The sequence below is a fragment of the Bubalus bubalis genome, chromosome 4, assembly GCF_019923935.1.
Source record: "Bubalus bubalis isolate 160015118507 breed Murrah chromosome 4, NDDB_SH_1, whole genome shotgun sequence".
Lineage (NCBI taxonomy): Eukaryota > Metazoa > Chordata > Mammalia > Artiodactyla > Bovidae > Bubalus > Bubalus bubalis.
Window position 1 is genome coordinate 125,405,504 of NC_059160.1, and position 16,339 is coordinate 125,421,842.

General features: G+C 42.5%; 1 protein-coding gene across 2 annotated transcripts in view; it reads right to left on the reverse strand.

The window, feature by feature from the left end:
• PCNX2 (pecanex 2) overlaps nt 1–16,339 on the reverse strand; it is a 292,933-nt gene that overhangs the window by 57,239 nt on the left and 219,355 nt on the right. For both annotated transcript variants that reach the window (XM_025284518.3, XM_044942027.2), the window contains 2 exons: nt 14,964–15,022; nt 10,347–10,562 (listed from right to left, as the gene is read on the reverse strand). In XM_025284518.3, coding sequence (XP_025140303.3) covers nt 10,347–10,562; nt 14,964–15,022 — 275 coding nt within the window. The remainder of the gene's footprint in view (nt 1–10,346; nt 10,563–14,963; nt 15,023–16,339) is intronic.

Consider the following 16,339-nt stretch of genomic DNA (forward strand, 5'->3'; position numbering starts at 1 on the left):
GCACAACGTGTTTAAGATTGGGCTTCCTGGCCCTCCAAGTTCCTCTTTAGCTGATGTGAGTTGTCCCAAGGACTGGCTAATTGGATTCCACAGAAAACCGCAAATACCATCAACATTGTTATGCTTTGTGTTACCCACTAATTGTTGTTGTTCCGTCACTAAGTTGTGTCCGACTCTTTGCGATCCCTTGGGCTTCAGCACGCCAGGCTTCCCTGTCCTCCACTATCTCCCGGAATTTGCTCAAGTCATGCCCATCGAGTCAGTGATACTATCTAACCATCTCATCCACCAATAATGGTTTACAATAACTTTACTAGACGTTTATTTGAGCTGAGTTTCGAAATGGTCACAGCTTTCATCAGCCTGACATGCCAGGCGTATGGGGATGGTGTTTTCTATATGCTAAGCAGAGAGGTCTCCTGGAGGGGCTGCCAGAGAGAAGTTTAGATTATCCTTAAACTACCCAGCTTGTGGAGTGGGGGATAATTAGGCATAGAAGGAGAAGAAAGCGTCAGAGGATGAGATGGCTGGACAGCATCACCAAGGCAACGAACATGAACTTGGGTCAACTCTGAGAGATAGTGAGGGACAGGAAGGCCTGGCATGCCGTGGGTGTCCACGGGGTCATAAAGAGCCGGACACACCTGGGCTACTGAACAAAAACAGTGGCTGAACCAGTGCTTTTCAAGTTGTAGATGTAATGAACAGTTTGGGATGTACATTGGACTATTATTGCATAAAATGCATTTCCTTCTGAGGTCACAAGTAAGCTTGTTCCTGAATTGCTCAGGTCCACAAAAGGAGGAGGCCACCAGATACAATAAGTTCCCTGCATATGAACAAGTGCCATTCTAAGACAGCATTTGTAAGTTCAATGCACTCATAAGCGTAACAGAGTTAGCCTAGGGACCGCCCTAACATAACCAGCTATTCAGTACTGTAGTGTAATAGGCATACAATACTTTTCACACAAATGAGACACAAAACACAAACACAAAAAATAAAGAAGACACTTTTAATCTTACAGGACAGCACCTTGAAAGTACAGTAACACAGCACAACAGCTGGCATACAGTGGCTGCATGCATGTTCACATCTTTGAAATTCGCACCTTGAAGGCGCATTTGTAGGGGACTTACAATGTAGTCACTGCTGAGCTCCAAGCAGTTCACTTCCGTGAACATTTGGACTTCACACAGGCCAGCGTGCATTACATGTTGGAAACACAAGCTGTGAGAGTCAGGGCTCAGTCTATGTTGAATCTTGTTGAAGATTCAGCTCCTTTAGTGCCCCTTCTAACACCGTAATACACATAACACATGTAATTATGAAGACTTTCAGACCATTTTTCTTCAGACCAGAAATCTAAACTATCATTGCTTCCTGCCAGCTGATTAGATCAAGGGCCATTTTGTGGCCAAATGAAATAATGTCAGAGAAAAACTTTTAAAAAGTTTTTCAATGAATGTCAAAGAAGGTCACAGTGGAATTTTTTTCCCCAAATTTTTCCTACAGCTTCAATGTTATTGACATGTCTTTCTCAGCCCTTCCTCCACCCTACACTAGTTCTCTGGAATGGAATCCTAGAATGTGAGCCGAAAGGAATACACAGGTCATCCAGCGCCAGCTACTTGCTGTGGGAGATGACCCTGTATCTCCTAGACATCACCAGATTTAATTTCTGGGAAGAAATACTTAATACAATGATAATCTGCCCCATTACACTTCCCATTTCCTAATTGCTAAACATATACTTGATAATCACACACTTTAAATTAATCTAACCTTGAGAGTCCCTTGGACTGCAAGGGGATCCAACCAGTCCATTCTGGAGGAGATGAGCCCTGGGATTTCTTTGGAAGGAATGATGCTAAAGCTGAAACTCCAGTACTTTGGCCACCTCATGCGAAGAGTTGACTCATTGGAAAAGACTCTGATGCTGGGAGGGATTGGGGGCAAGAGGAGAAGGGGACGACAGAGGATGAGATGGCTGGATGGCATCACTGACGCAATAGACGTGAGTCTCAGTGAACTCCGGGAGTTGGTGATGGACAGGGAGGCCTGGCGTGCTGTGATTCATGGGGTCGCAAAGAGTCGGACACGACTGAGTGACTGATTTGATCTGATCTGACAGTTGCTTTACAATGCTGTGTTAGTTTCTGCTGTACAGCAAAGTGAATCAGCTGTATGTATACATATATCCCCTCTTTTTGGATTTCCTTCCCATTTAGGTCACCACAGAGCACTGAGTGGAGCTTCCTGTGCCACACAGTAGTGGACCCGAGTGTCTTTTAACTGTCACACTGAGAGTTTAGGAGAAGTGCATTGGCTCAGTGTGCAGTAGAGAGAAAACTATGTGAAAATAATTTATAGCATGTTTGATTTTGTGGTCATAGCAGAGATTTTTTATTACAACAGTTCTGTCTTCCAAAGAGCCTCAATTTGCTTCACAATCTGGCCATAGAAATACAATCTGTTTTATGACCTGTTCAGCAAGTGAGATTTTGAATGTGGCATAACAGTTTTTCTCAGAGAATTTTTATATTCAATATTTTTAAAATTTTAATTTCTGTTTATGGGACATTTACCAACTTAAAAAGTAACTTCTCAGAGAGCATCTCATTGATTGCACACATCAACCCAGCTATGCAGATGTAATCTCTTCTTTTAGTAATAATTTCTTTTAGTAAAATAAGGACACTGAGTCTTCAAAACATCTTGTCTAGTAGAAAGTTCTGGCCTTTTGAATTCAAAGTCCATGGTTTTCCCTTATCACAGAGTGTCTCATGAGCCTTGACAAATTACAAGCAAAAGTTCCCTGAATTTACTTTTTCCTTCTAGCCTATAGGAGAAAATGAAATAAACCAAATCCCGCAGTGCACAGGGGAATTTATGGTGGGCAAATGTGAAGCATAAGAAAAGCTGAAATATATACAATAATGGTATCTGTGAATGATATGGTATCCCCCCCCCCTCCATTTCTAGATGAGAAAAACCAATGCATTCAATTTTACTGAGTCATTTACTTTCTAATTAATAGTTAATTCAAACAAGCATTATCTTGCTTTTCTCCCACACACTTTGAGTGTTGAATGTAAAAATATGCAGACTCTGTTAATGTTCTCCAGGAAAGCACTTCTTCTTTCCCAGACTCATTATCTGGACAAGCAGGGCTTTGTGTTATTCACCAATATGTCACATAACTTGAAATGAAGAAAAATATGCATTGAGGAATTCTGAGTGAGAACCTATTATTTCATGGGTAAAGTTTGGAACCAAGGGACTTAACAGCTTCCTCAAGCTATACAGACAAAAGAAGTAGACTCACTAATGACCTAATTGTTGCCATAGAGAAGAGAATTCTAGCTGGTTCCAAGATTAGTGGGAGCTCTGACTATTCGTGGATTAGCCAGTTAGGATAAGGGTTTGGGTTGAATTAGCTTTAGATTAGATTAGGTTACATACTTATTTTTAGAATGTCCCCACAGGGTGGTGATTATGGGGTGTTAGCCAAACTATGAGATGGCTGATAACATTTCACATAGACAGGAACGCAGATCTCATTTTTGTGATATTTTCCAGGCCTGATGGTAATGTGTGGCTACCTCTCGATAACTATGCCTTTGCTTTCCATGTTCATCCTGCAGGAGCCGTCCAGTTCGCATGGTTGCTAAGGCAGTCAGCAATTCAAGAAACTGAGCTCCTAAAAGTGGTGGTTCTGTATTAACACTTAGAAGTATATTCAGGTAAAAGTTTTCTTTTTTAATTTCAGCAGCCAAGGAGATGTAAAGACAATGATTACTCATTCTTTTCTTTTTGGTAATCCTTATTTTTCATTCCTTCTTTCCTTCCTCCTCCTTCCTTCCCCCTCATTCCTTCCTTCTTCCTTCCCTGCCTCCCTGTTTCCCTCCCTCGCTCCCTGCCACCCTCCAAGGCCATGGGTTTACTACAAAGGTTATGGACTTTGGAATCAGCCACAACTAGGCATTTACCCCTCCTCCACCACTGACTTTGAAGCCTTGGGCTTCCTCCCTGGGAGGAAATTCTATCAAACTCCTGCAGGGAGTTCAACTTTCTCCCCATGACATGGGGAAGGCCATATAACTCCTGGACTGATGAGCCATCAGAGCTGGAAATAACTTTTTTTTGTTGTTTCTTTCTTTTTTAAAAAAAATCAATTTATTTATCATAATTGGAGGCTAATTACTTTACAATATTGTGGTGGTATTTGCCATACATTGGCATGAATCAGCCTTGGGTGTACATGTGTTCCCCATCCTGAACCCCCCTCCCACCTCCCTCCCCATCCCATCCCTCTGGATTGTCCCAGTGCACCGGCTTTGAGTGCTCTATTTGGGCACCATCAAACCTGGACTGGTCATCTCTTTCACATATGGTAATATATATGTTTCAATGCTATTCTCTCAAATCATCCCACCCTTGCCTTCTCCCACAGAGTCCAAAAGTCTGTTCTTTATATCTGTGTCTCTTTTGCTATCTTGCATATAGGGTTGTCATTGCCATCTTTCTAAATTCCATATATATATGTTAATATGCTGTCCTGGTGTTTTTCTTTCTGAGTTACTTCACTCTGTATAAATAGGCTCCAGTTTCATCCACCTCATTAGAACTGACTCAAATGAATTCTTTCTAATAGCTGAGTAATATTCCATTGTGTATATGTACCACAGCTTTCTTATCAATTCATCTGCTGATGGACATCTAGGTTGCTTCCATGTCCTGGCTATTGTAAACAGTGCTGTGATGAACATTGGGGTACACGTGTCTCTTTCAATTCTGGTTTCCTCGGCATTTATGCTCAGCAGTGGGATCACTGGGTCACATGGAAGTTCTATTTCCAGTTTTTTAAGGAATCTCCACACTGTTCTCCATAGTGGCTGTACTAGTTTGCATTCCCACCAACAGTGTAAGAGGGTTCCCTTTTCTCTACACCCTCTCCAGCATTTATTGTTTGTAGACTTTTTGATAGCAGCCATTCTGACTGCTGTGATATGCTACCTCATTGTGGTTTTGATTTGCATTTCTCAGATAATGAGTGATGTTGAGCATCTTTTCATGTGTTTGTTAGCCATCTGTATGTCTTCTTTGGAGAAGTTAAGTTTTTTGACCCATTTTTTGATTGGGTCATTTATTTTTCTGGTATTGACCTGCATGAGCCTCTTGTATTTTTTTGAGATTGATTCTTTTGTCAGTTGCTTCATTTGCTATTATTTTCTCCCATTCTGAAGACTGTCTTTTCACCTTGTTTATAGTTTCCTTTGCTGTGCAAAAGTTTTTAAGTTTAATTAGGTCCAATTTGTTTATTTTTGCTTTTATTTCCATCACTCTGGGAGGTGGGTCATAGAGGATCTTGCTGTGATTTATGTTGGAGAGTGTTCTGCCTGTATTTCAGAGCTGGAAAGAAATTATAATCACACCAAGGTTTTGATGAAGAAATTGAGACTCTGAGAAGTCAAGTCACATGTGTGCTCCCATTGAACATCCTGACCTAAAGTGGAGTTTTCTATGCACCTGGGAAATTGAGGGCATTATATCCCGGTTATTTCACGTTTAATAAACCAAATGAACACTATGGTACAAATTTCCAACCAAAAGGAGGAATGAAAAAAGGAAATGGTCAGGTAGAATGAGAAGTTCTTGTTAAGAGCTCTGTGGGTTTGCCCAGCTCTAAGCTGGAATCAAGATTGCCAGGAGAAATATCCACATCCTCAGATATGCAGATAATACCACTTTAATGGCAGAAAGCAAAGAGGAACTAAAAAGTCTCTTGATGAAGGTTAAAGAGAAGAGTGAAAAACCTGGGTTAACTCAACATTCAAAAAACTAAGATCATGGCATAAAGTCCCAACACTTCATGGCAAATAGATGGCAAAAAAGAGGAAACAGTGACAAACTTTAATTTCTTGGGCTCCAAAATCATTGCAGACAGTGACTGCAGCCACAAAATTAAAAGACACTTGCTCCTTGGAAGAAAGGTTATGACAAACCTAGACAGCATATTAAAAAGCAAATACATCACTTTGCTGACAAAGGTCTGAATAGTCAAAGCTATGGTTTTTCCAGTAGTCGTGTATAGATGTGAGAATTGGACCATAAAGCCTGTGCACCGAAGAACTGATGCTTTCAAACTGTGGTGTTGGAGAAGACTCTTGGGAGTCCCTTGGACAGCAAGAAGATCAAACCAGTCAATCCTAAAGGAAATCAACACTGAATATTCATTGGAAGTCCACTGATGCTGAAGCTGAAGCTTTAATACATTGGCCACCTGATGTGAGGAGCCAATTCTTTGGAAAAGACCTTGATGCTGGGAAATATTGAGGGCAAGAGGATGAGATGGTTGGCTGGCATCATTGACTCAGTGGACATGAGTTTGAACAAAGTCAGAAAGATAGTGAAGGACAGGGAAGCCTGGTATGCTGCAGTCCATGGGGTCACAAAGAGTCAGACACGACTGAGCGACTGAACAACAAACAACCCCTAAGTAGCTGTGAGTCTTGGGAAAGAACTCATCTTGAGGGGTCTGGATTTCCCCATCAGTTAGATGGGAGGAAGTATTGGGATTAAGGCCAATCTGGAGGTAGTCACCTTCACAGGCAGGAGAGTGCTTTGTATCTTATAAAAGTCTCTCTCCAATGCCCCCTTTTTTTTTTTTTTTGCTCCTATTCTTGGTTCTTCCTCATTTATAATGACAGGATTTTCAAGTTGCCTGACTCCTTTTGTTGGCAGCTCTGTTCTCCTCATTCATGTTTCTCCTCTTTTATAGAAATAAGCCAAACCATCCAGCTAGGTCACTTGGATGACTAACGGAGAACAGAAATGGATTGAACAGATAATCAACTCTCACTTTCCCATTTTTCTGTGTCCGCCTACTCGGATGATGGTTAAATACAACAGATTCCATTTCTTTTGAAAAGCCTTGAATTTAGTGCTCCTCACACTGAGGGCCTTCTAAAGTGCATTGTCTGTTTCCTTGACCTTAGACTTAAAGCTAACTAATCTACCAATTATTGAATGGTTTCTTTAAAGGCTCTCTGGTTGGGTAGATGCAAGAAATACTCATAAACCAAGAGCAGCAGTACAATCATGCTTCCTTACATGAACAACAACAACAACAAAAAAATGTATTTCTATTCTGGGATGCATGGGCCAAAAGAATAGAACAGAAAAACCTGTCTTCTTTATTTGTATTCTTAGTTTGAATTTACTCTACTATAGTACATCCAATGGATACGGCATGGGCCATGAACCTACATCAATTGTTTGGGCTACTCAGGTTCTAAACCCTTATTCCAATGTTGGGAAATTACCCACTGTGCCAGAGGCTGGCTAACTGTTCAGCAAACTTTTGACTTTTTCTCCTGGGTACTCAGCTATACAACATTTCTCTTATGAATGTTTGAAATGTGTGCTCAATGCCTTCAGTCTTGTATGACTCTTTGAGATCCCATGGACTGTAGCCCTCCAGGCTCCTCTGTCTATGGGATTCTCCAAGCAAGAGTACTGGAGTGGGTTGCCATTTCCTCCTCCAGGGAACCTTCCCAACCAAGGAATCAAACCCAGGTCTCCTGTTTTGGCAGGAGGAGCCTTTACCACTGTGCCACTTGGGAAGCCTCCTAACTAACCCTTCGATTCAAAGATCAGTTAAGTTTGCTGAAGATGCTATAAGCCACATAAAACTTGTGCTATAACTATAATTCAGATTCAACTCAGCGAACCTTAAAAGTTCTTCCCTTGAGTTCCAGGAAAAAATGGAAAGCTCTCAAAAATAGGCAGCTCTATTGCATTATCGTACCCAGACACTTAATTTCTACCACCTACTGTGGCATTTTCTGGTATTTGAGAAAAATATCAGGGAAATGTTGCTTCTCTGTTCTTTAGAGTCTGATCATCACTCCCTTGGCCCAATAACCTTTTCCCAAATAAGCTCCCTAAATTAGATTCCTAGAATCTGTAAGGATGTGCAAGAATTCTCTTTGGGTTATAGTTTTTAAAATATGAAGTGATGGCCATTTGTTCTTGGTGGAAACATGTCCTTTGGTCACTGTGAGGTTCTAGAAGGCATGACCTGGCTGTTGTTTACCTTTCTAGCATTGTCGGTGACCCCTTCCTCCCAAAGCACCTGGAAACCACATCTAGCTCCTTGGTGCCTCCTTGTAATCACACCAGTTGTTCCCTCTTCTCCGTTCTAACTGCAGCCCCTCCTCTGCTGAGCTGACCAGACCCCAGCGCCCTTTCTCTGGCCCCCAGGCACCCCGCGGACTGTGCTCCTGTAACAGCCACCTCTCTGGGCAGTAATTACTTATCGTGTGCCTGTCTTCTAAGGGAGGCTTCAAGCTCCACAAGGCAGGGCCTTTACTTCTCTACTCAGAGCACCTAACTTAGTGCTTGACATATAATCAGTGCTGAATAAATATCTCCCAAATGAGCATTAAGCGCTTCCCAGGGGGCTCAGCAGTAAAGAATCTGCCTGCAATGCAGGAGACTTGAGTTCAGTCTCTGGGTCGGGAAGATCCCCTGGAGAAGGAAATGGCAACCGACTCCAGTACTGTTTCCTGGAAAATTCCATGGACAGAGGAGGCTGGCAAGCTAGAGTTCATGGGGTCACAAAAGAGTCAGACACAACTTAGTGACTAAACAACAACAAAAATGAATATTAGACACATATGTCCAACTAGCTATGTGATACATTCACTTGGATGAATCCAGGGCATTTAAAAAAAAATATTTAAAATGGGGCTCTTGATTGCATCCTCAAAACCAATGTGCCACTCCTTATCCAGGCTTCTCAGTTTCAGTAAATGCACCAATGTCCATTGGGCTCTCAACCTAGAAAGCAGGGAGCATACTGAGCACCCCACCTTCCCTCACCCCAACATGCAGGCCTGTCCTCCACCTCTGAGCCTCCCAGCACATCTCTGCCTCTGCCATCTTCTCTTGCTGGGGTGACTACAGGACACTCCTAGGCAGCCCCCTCTTTTCTCCTTTCATCCCCTCCAGTACATCTTCCACACAGCAACCAGAACAAGCTCTAGGTCAGTCATTCCCATTTCCATAACATTCCATGGCTCCTCACGGTGCACAGAATAAAATGCAGCATCTCCCCCTGGCTGGGAGAAACCCCATGACCTCCCCCAACCCCGCCTCTCTGGTCATGGCATTCTTCCTGGGTTGCTCCTCAGTGCTTCCCAATTCCTGGCCTGGAATATTCTTCTCCCTGTTCTCCTTCTCAGGACCCTTCCCTGACGAGCCTCCTCACCTTCTGCACTGATTGTGGTCGTAGAACCTTATTTACCTCCTTTGTACTGTTCCTCAAGCCATGATTGGTTTGCTCTTTTGTTTACTTGTTTATTTGCTACGTCATGAGGGTCATGTGCCATTGCATCCTCAGCATCAGAACGTGGCCTGACACAGAGCAGATGTTGAGGTAGAGAAAAGCATGTGTGAATGAAAGACTACACAAAGAACTTGGGAGACGGGGCCACAGGAATATCCATGACGCTGATCCCTGAGTGATCACCACACAACCGCAGCATCTGATTCATGGAAAAACCAGAATCACTCTTCAAAGATACAGGCGGACTCAGTAACCACAGAGCAGTAAGCACTCGTGTAGTGCCTGCAAGTGGGCTTCCCAGGTGGCTCACTAGTAAAGAATCCACCTGCCAATGAAGGAGACATGGGTTTGGTCCCTGGATCGGGAAGATCCCCTGGAGAACGAAATGTCAACCCACTCCAGTATTCCTGCCTGGGATATTCCATGAACAGAGAAGCCTGGTGGGCTACAGTCCATAGGGTTGCAAAGGAGTCAGACACAACTTAGCACCCAAACAACAGCAGTTCCTGCATATACGTGATCTCAGTTAAATCACACAACTGTATGAGGCAGTCATGCTTCTTATTATCATTTTACAATTTTTAACAAAACTCAGAGATACTAAATGACTCACCCACAACAGACTATGGCATTTGTAACCCAAGGAAGCAGGTTCCATTTTAGGTCTAGCTGACTCCACACAGAGCCCCTATGCATGGTCCATATTCATTTAATGCTTCTGAGTTTTTCCCCAAATAAAACCAAAGTTCTGACTTGCTACTCCTAAGGTTTACACCAGACTGTACATTTAACCTGATTACTAATTCAGATGACTGGACTTGCTTTATATCCAAATACATGATGAGATGTGGTTGTAGCAAGCTCCCTAACTCATTCTCTAGGACAGGCATCCCACTCTTCCTTCTTAAGGATGACTTCTTAGGAAAGCTCTGCATGATAATTCACTCAAATGACCAACTTCCAACAACTTCCACAGGAAAGAGATTCTTACCTCGGAATTCCAGTCCTCTAAGTTGAAAGGTGACAAGGCCATTGCCGATTTCAATCAGGTGAACGAAAGCATTGAGGTAATCCGAAGCCAAAATAAAGCAATCGCCAGAGCTGTAGTTGCCCCACCGGCCAAGGATGAGGTCTCCACAGAGGGACTCCTGGAGTGCCCTTGTCAAGTGCTCATAAAAGATGGAATTGAGGTTGTTGCCATCGCTCCCTGAAGACAGGACAAGAAGTAATACACCCAGTGAGTTCTGCTCCAATGTGCTCTACCTGGGAGACGGGCAGCCGTCACCTGATTAGGGGTGAATCAGACTCTTCAGACCTTTTGCCCATTGTGGTGGGCTTTGTGAGACCCTCCTATTTCTTCCCTCTACACTCTTTCTGGTCAATGTCATCTACATAAATGGACTGAATTCCTGTCTAAATGAGACACCTGACAAATTCCTATTTCCAGCAGAGATCTCTTGCCTGGACTCTAGACCTGTCTACTTCCTTGTCTACTTAACATTTCTTGTTATGTTTCCAATGTTTCTCCTCCACCCAATGTGTTCAACTCAGGCCCTGCCCCTCCTAGTCCTGCCCCCAACCTGCTCTCAGCTGTCCAGTTAGCCACAACCTAGGCATCTTTCTTCCCACTCCTTCCCACCTAAGGCTCTCAATTTCACATTCTTCAAGTATTTTTGTTTTGCATCTTCCTACTTTTTTCCATTCCCATTACCCTTGCTTTATCTCAAGTTACATGGTCTCTCAGGTGGAGGGCCACAAGGGTCATGTGACTCACCTATGGGTCTTCACTAGGACATGCTTGCTCATCGATTCTCTACCCCCCAGCCAGAATGACCTTTCAGATGAAAGGAGAACGTGTCACCCAGGACCCTCCAGCCCATTTCTTAAAGTGGTTTGTTAGGGCTCTTAAGATAGAGACAAGACTTCATAACATCACCTGTAACAGGGTCCCATAAGTCATCCTCCAGGAATAAGCTAGGACACCAGCCTGATCAAACCCCAGGTGCATGGTCACACCAGGGGTGCTGTGTGCTCTGCTCCCCACTTCAGTCTCCATCCTCACCTCTCACTCATCTCTTCCTCAATCTTCACACTTAGCAACACAGAACTTCTCCCAGTTGAGTGACTCACTTGCCCCTTCCCACCCCAGGCCTTTGCAGAGACTAATCTTCCTGCCTGGTTTCCCTTCATTCTTCTCTGTCTTATTACCTCTACTAATCTTTAGACCTCTGTTCCACAGCCACTTCAGGGAAGCTTTCCTTGACCCCTTTGCCACACAATGTTATAGGGCATCAGGACTATGACCCTCTGCTTGAAAGCACTTGAAACAGTTGGAATTTGACTTTGGTTTTTTTGTGTGTATATGTGTATATTTGGTTATTTGATTAACATCTGATTTCTCCAATGCACCCTACAGTGGTGAAGGAAGACTGAATTTGTTTATTTTTGTATCTCAGTACTGGCAGATTCTTAATATGCAGTAATGACTGACTAAATATCTGTTGAATAATAGATGACACCATAGATGATACAGCTTTGTTAAGAGAAATTTTGCTTTTGAGAACATAATCCATTAATCCATTAAGTAACTCCAGGGTTTCACTGAGAAATAATTTACAGACAATAAATAGTGTGTGTGTGTGTGTATAGTAGTGTGTGTGTGTGTGTGTGTGTGTTTAAATCACTTAGTCATGTCCGACTCTTTGTGACCCCATGGATTGTAGCCCACCAGGTTCCTCTGCATTGCAGGCAGATTCTTTACCATCTGAATTATAGGGAAGTTTTATATATATACATATATATATTCTATAATATAAATAATTATTCATAGTATATATTGTGTAAACAGTACATATATATGCATATATACATATATAACTGTTGTCTACAATATAAATAATTATTGGAGAAGGAAATGGCAACCCACTCCAGTGTTCTTGCCTGGAGAATCCCAGAGATGGGGGAGCCTGGTGGGCTGCCGTCTATGGGGTCGCGCAGAGTCGGACACGACTAAAGCAACTTAGCAGCAGCAGCAGTATACACTTTTATATGTTATATACAAGTATAAAGATTATTATATATCAATGCCATTTACTCATTTTAAGTTATATATGTATATAAAACTCAGATTTATTGAGGTATAATTTACAGAGAGCAAAATTTGCCCTTTTTAGTGTCCAGTTCTATGAATCTTAGAAAAATGCTTACAGTCACATAGCCACCACTTGGAATGCTGCACTGTGTCTCATCCACACCACGGTATACAGCAGTCATTTGTTCTGTTTCATTTATATGTAGTTACTACAGCTTGCTTAACCATTCAATAGGTGAAGGATCTTTGGGTTGTTTTCAGTACTGGTGAATATGAGTAAATCCACTCACGATATTCATGAGCAGAAGTTCATAAGAACATGTTGTCATTTCTCTTGAGTCAAACCCTAAGAGTGGCACTACCGTTCTCCAAAAAGGCTGGACCATTCTGCACCCGTCGCAGGGACTGAGAATTCTAGCTGTTCTGCACCCTTGCCAGGACCGTTGCTTGTTTGTTCAAACTTAGCCATTCAGATCTAATGGATGAGTACATCAAGGGAAGAAAAAAGGAAGGATGCAGCAAAGGAGATGGAGTGAGGGAACACCCTGCTTCCCAGTAAAGGGCCAGTGTGTTTCAGGGGCATGAAACTGCGGTTCATGATGCATTTCGCGTCCTGGCTGGGCCGACTCCTTTTACTCCCTCTGTCAGATCTCTCATGATGACGACAGAATCTTTTTTGAGAAGGCGGGGTAAACTGGGGAGTCCGGCTGGCCTGTGGTCCTGGGAGTGGGAGAAGCACTGGGAGGGGCTGGGAGGAAACTTGTCACCAGCGCTTTCACTTTAGGAGTATCTTTTCTCTGGGGAGTAAACTCTGCCTCCAGAAAGTCAGAGAAGCATCGAGTTGCCCCAAAGAGAAGAGGCCTAAAGCAAAGCTCAAGGACCCCTTCTAGGCCAGCTTCTGGAGTGGAGACAGAGATTCAGAAAGGTTGGCGATAAAGATCTGTGAAGATCTGAATGGAGCTTTCCTGCTCTGTACCCTCGGGAACTGGAGCATCATTGAGGGTGCAGGAAGGTGCCAACTGGCCCCGAGCGCACCCCCATAAGAAGGAGCACTGATCCACGGCTAAGAAATCTACAAGATAACACTCTCAAACTATGGATATCAGGGCTAGGCATTCACGACAGTTAAAAGCCAAACTGAAATAGGTGCATTTATAACCTATTTATGATTAATAGAAAGAAACAAACTGTTCTATGGACTGAGTCATGTCATGTCCTCTAATAAGGTATCAGTATGCTTAATTTTCTATGCAGATTAAGCCTGCCTGACCTGCAGTGATATTCATTTTCTCTGATGAAGCAGCATGCATCCAGAGATGCTAATTGGAGATAGATACTCTGAGTCTCTGGTACTTTTAAAGAAAAAGCCTTAACAAGAGAATTAACTTTTGCGTAACAGTTCAAACTGTTTGATGTACAAATAAAACAACATAAACCATGAAAAGTTGAGATCTTAGAACACACTGACCACACATCTGTATAATTAGATTAAAATGAGACAAAATTATGAACAACTAAAAGCACAATGTGCTTATGAAACTGTCTAAATGCCTAATGTCAATGGCCCGGCAAAATTAGAATCCCATGGCTCCACATTAGAGATATTTATACTCCAACCACACCCCCTTCAAATTGGGCTGCTACAAAGTTTAACAAAAAATAAACCAGCCTCTCCAGATATTTTCAAGTTTCAAATTATGATTTCAAATTAATCATGTATATGCAATTCAAATATAGCTAATAAGCAGGATACAATTCTTCCTAGACAATATTTTTGGCACGGAGGAGACAGTGAGGTGGATTAAAAATAGAGAGTGGTTTAAATTTGCATACTGATATGAGGGGAAAAAAGGTCGAATGCTTCAAAATGAAATAGATTACAGGAAGAAAAAAGTAACTTCCTGTTACTATGGCAGATAAATCTTTCCATAGATTAATGTTGTACAAAGACTCTGAAGATATCCAGACCCTGGATCCTGGAATGGCTTGCCTTTAAGGACAACATAATGCTGAATTTTTTTTTTTTTTTTTTTGCCAGAATACCAATACCAAGGTTTACTGTCTGTATTTGATGTTTAGCATATACAAACTAAAATGTTGTCATCAACAGTCATTCAATATTGAAAAGAGATCTAATCAGTTCTAAATCATGGAGGAATCCATTTTTAAACCAAATCAGGATACTTGATCAGTTCTATTTGCACAGGTTTATTTTTACCATCAGCATATTTACCAAGACATGCACTGTCTCCACAGTGATTTAAAACACTGAGTACTTAATTCTTCTTTTTTGGATTGAAGGAATCCATCTACACAACACATAAATAGCTTAAACGAGAGACAGGGGACTTTCCTGGGCAGGGGGGCTCCAGTGGTTAAGACTACATGCTTCCAACACATGGGGGACGGGTTCAATCCTTGCTTGGGGAACTAAGATCCCACATGCTGCATGGCCAAAAAATAAATAAAATAAAATATTAAAAAAAGAAAGAAAAGAGAAGGAAGATATCCTCTTACCTGGATCCTTTTCAATTTGGACCACCAGTCTTGTGTTGGAATTATCCACGCGCCTTGTACTAGAAAGAGCCATGAAAGAGTAAGAGGCTGTGATTAGATCCCTGCAAATGAGAGCTGGCTCACAGAATCAGCTGTGTGAGTGGGAATCCAGGAGAGATGGAGCTCACATATTAGAGTTATGGTTCTACATTGACAAGGCTGAAGGAAGACAGGGGTCAGAGGGCGGGAAAAGTACAGAAGACACAGAGAGGGAAGAGATGTTTAGCACTTAGGTACAGGAGATAGACCTTCATCTTGATCAATTCTGAGCATCCAGTCTACAAAATAAAAGCAAGCATTGAAATTGTTAATGGACTACCACCCACTGACAGTATTTGAGAGCACTGCATACATAGCTATCTTGCTTTTCAAACTGATTCCAGAACATTCTTGATAAGTAGTCCAGGTCTCCACCACTTGCTTTCAAGCGTTGGCTGCATTCTTACAGACTTGTCTTAGGTTGAACCATAAGAATGAAAAACAGCTCTTTGCAGCTTAGGAAAAGGTGGATTGTCTATAGCCACAGTAACCAGTTGCCACCAGAACCAGTTTTAAACCTTTTCAGTTATGACAACTCACCTCAACTTATAGCTTTGGTAAAGCAGCCAGTTGACAGTGGCTGCTTGCTTCTGAAAGTCAGCCAGCAAGGGACAGGCTCAGTGCAGACTTTTGAGGGTGACCAATCCATAACAGGTTCCCCAGGTGGCTGCCCTGCAGATGGTATCACTCCATTTCTGAATCTGAAACTCATCTGCCCTTGAACTTCAGATGTCCCCCAAACCCTTTATACGTGCAACAGTCTGTCCTGCTTGGAGAGACGATGTTGGACCAGCCTTGACTTATTTCAGACACTGCGTGGGGTTCTTGTCATTCTTTGAAATGACACCAACCACATGAAGCTAATGATATGTAACAGTTTATGGTCTACAAAAAATGGCAATTTTGTTAGGGGAACCACTGACTGAAACTGCCCCATTCTGGCCAAACACAATAGTAACTACTTGGCGTGAGGTATCTTACAAGAGGAGATCCTAGTAAGGAATGCGGAACTAACAAGACATCACCAATCAGAAGAATTCAGGAAAGGTCAAAATGTCCTACCAACCTCCCAGAATCCTCCTTGCTAACATCCATCTTGGCTCAGGAAGGACCCTGAGTCAGAATGACTGGCCAGAGAAAACCTGGAAACTAACTCCATCACAATAAAACCTGAGACTGTGAGCCACTTGGCAGAGCAGTCCTCCTGGGTTCCCACCCGGTGCCCTCCCTCCCACTGAAGTCTCTTGCTTTGTCAGCATGTGTCTCCTTAGACAATTTATTTCTGAGTGTTAGACAAG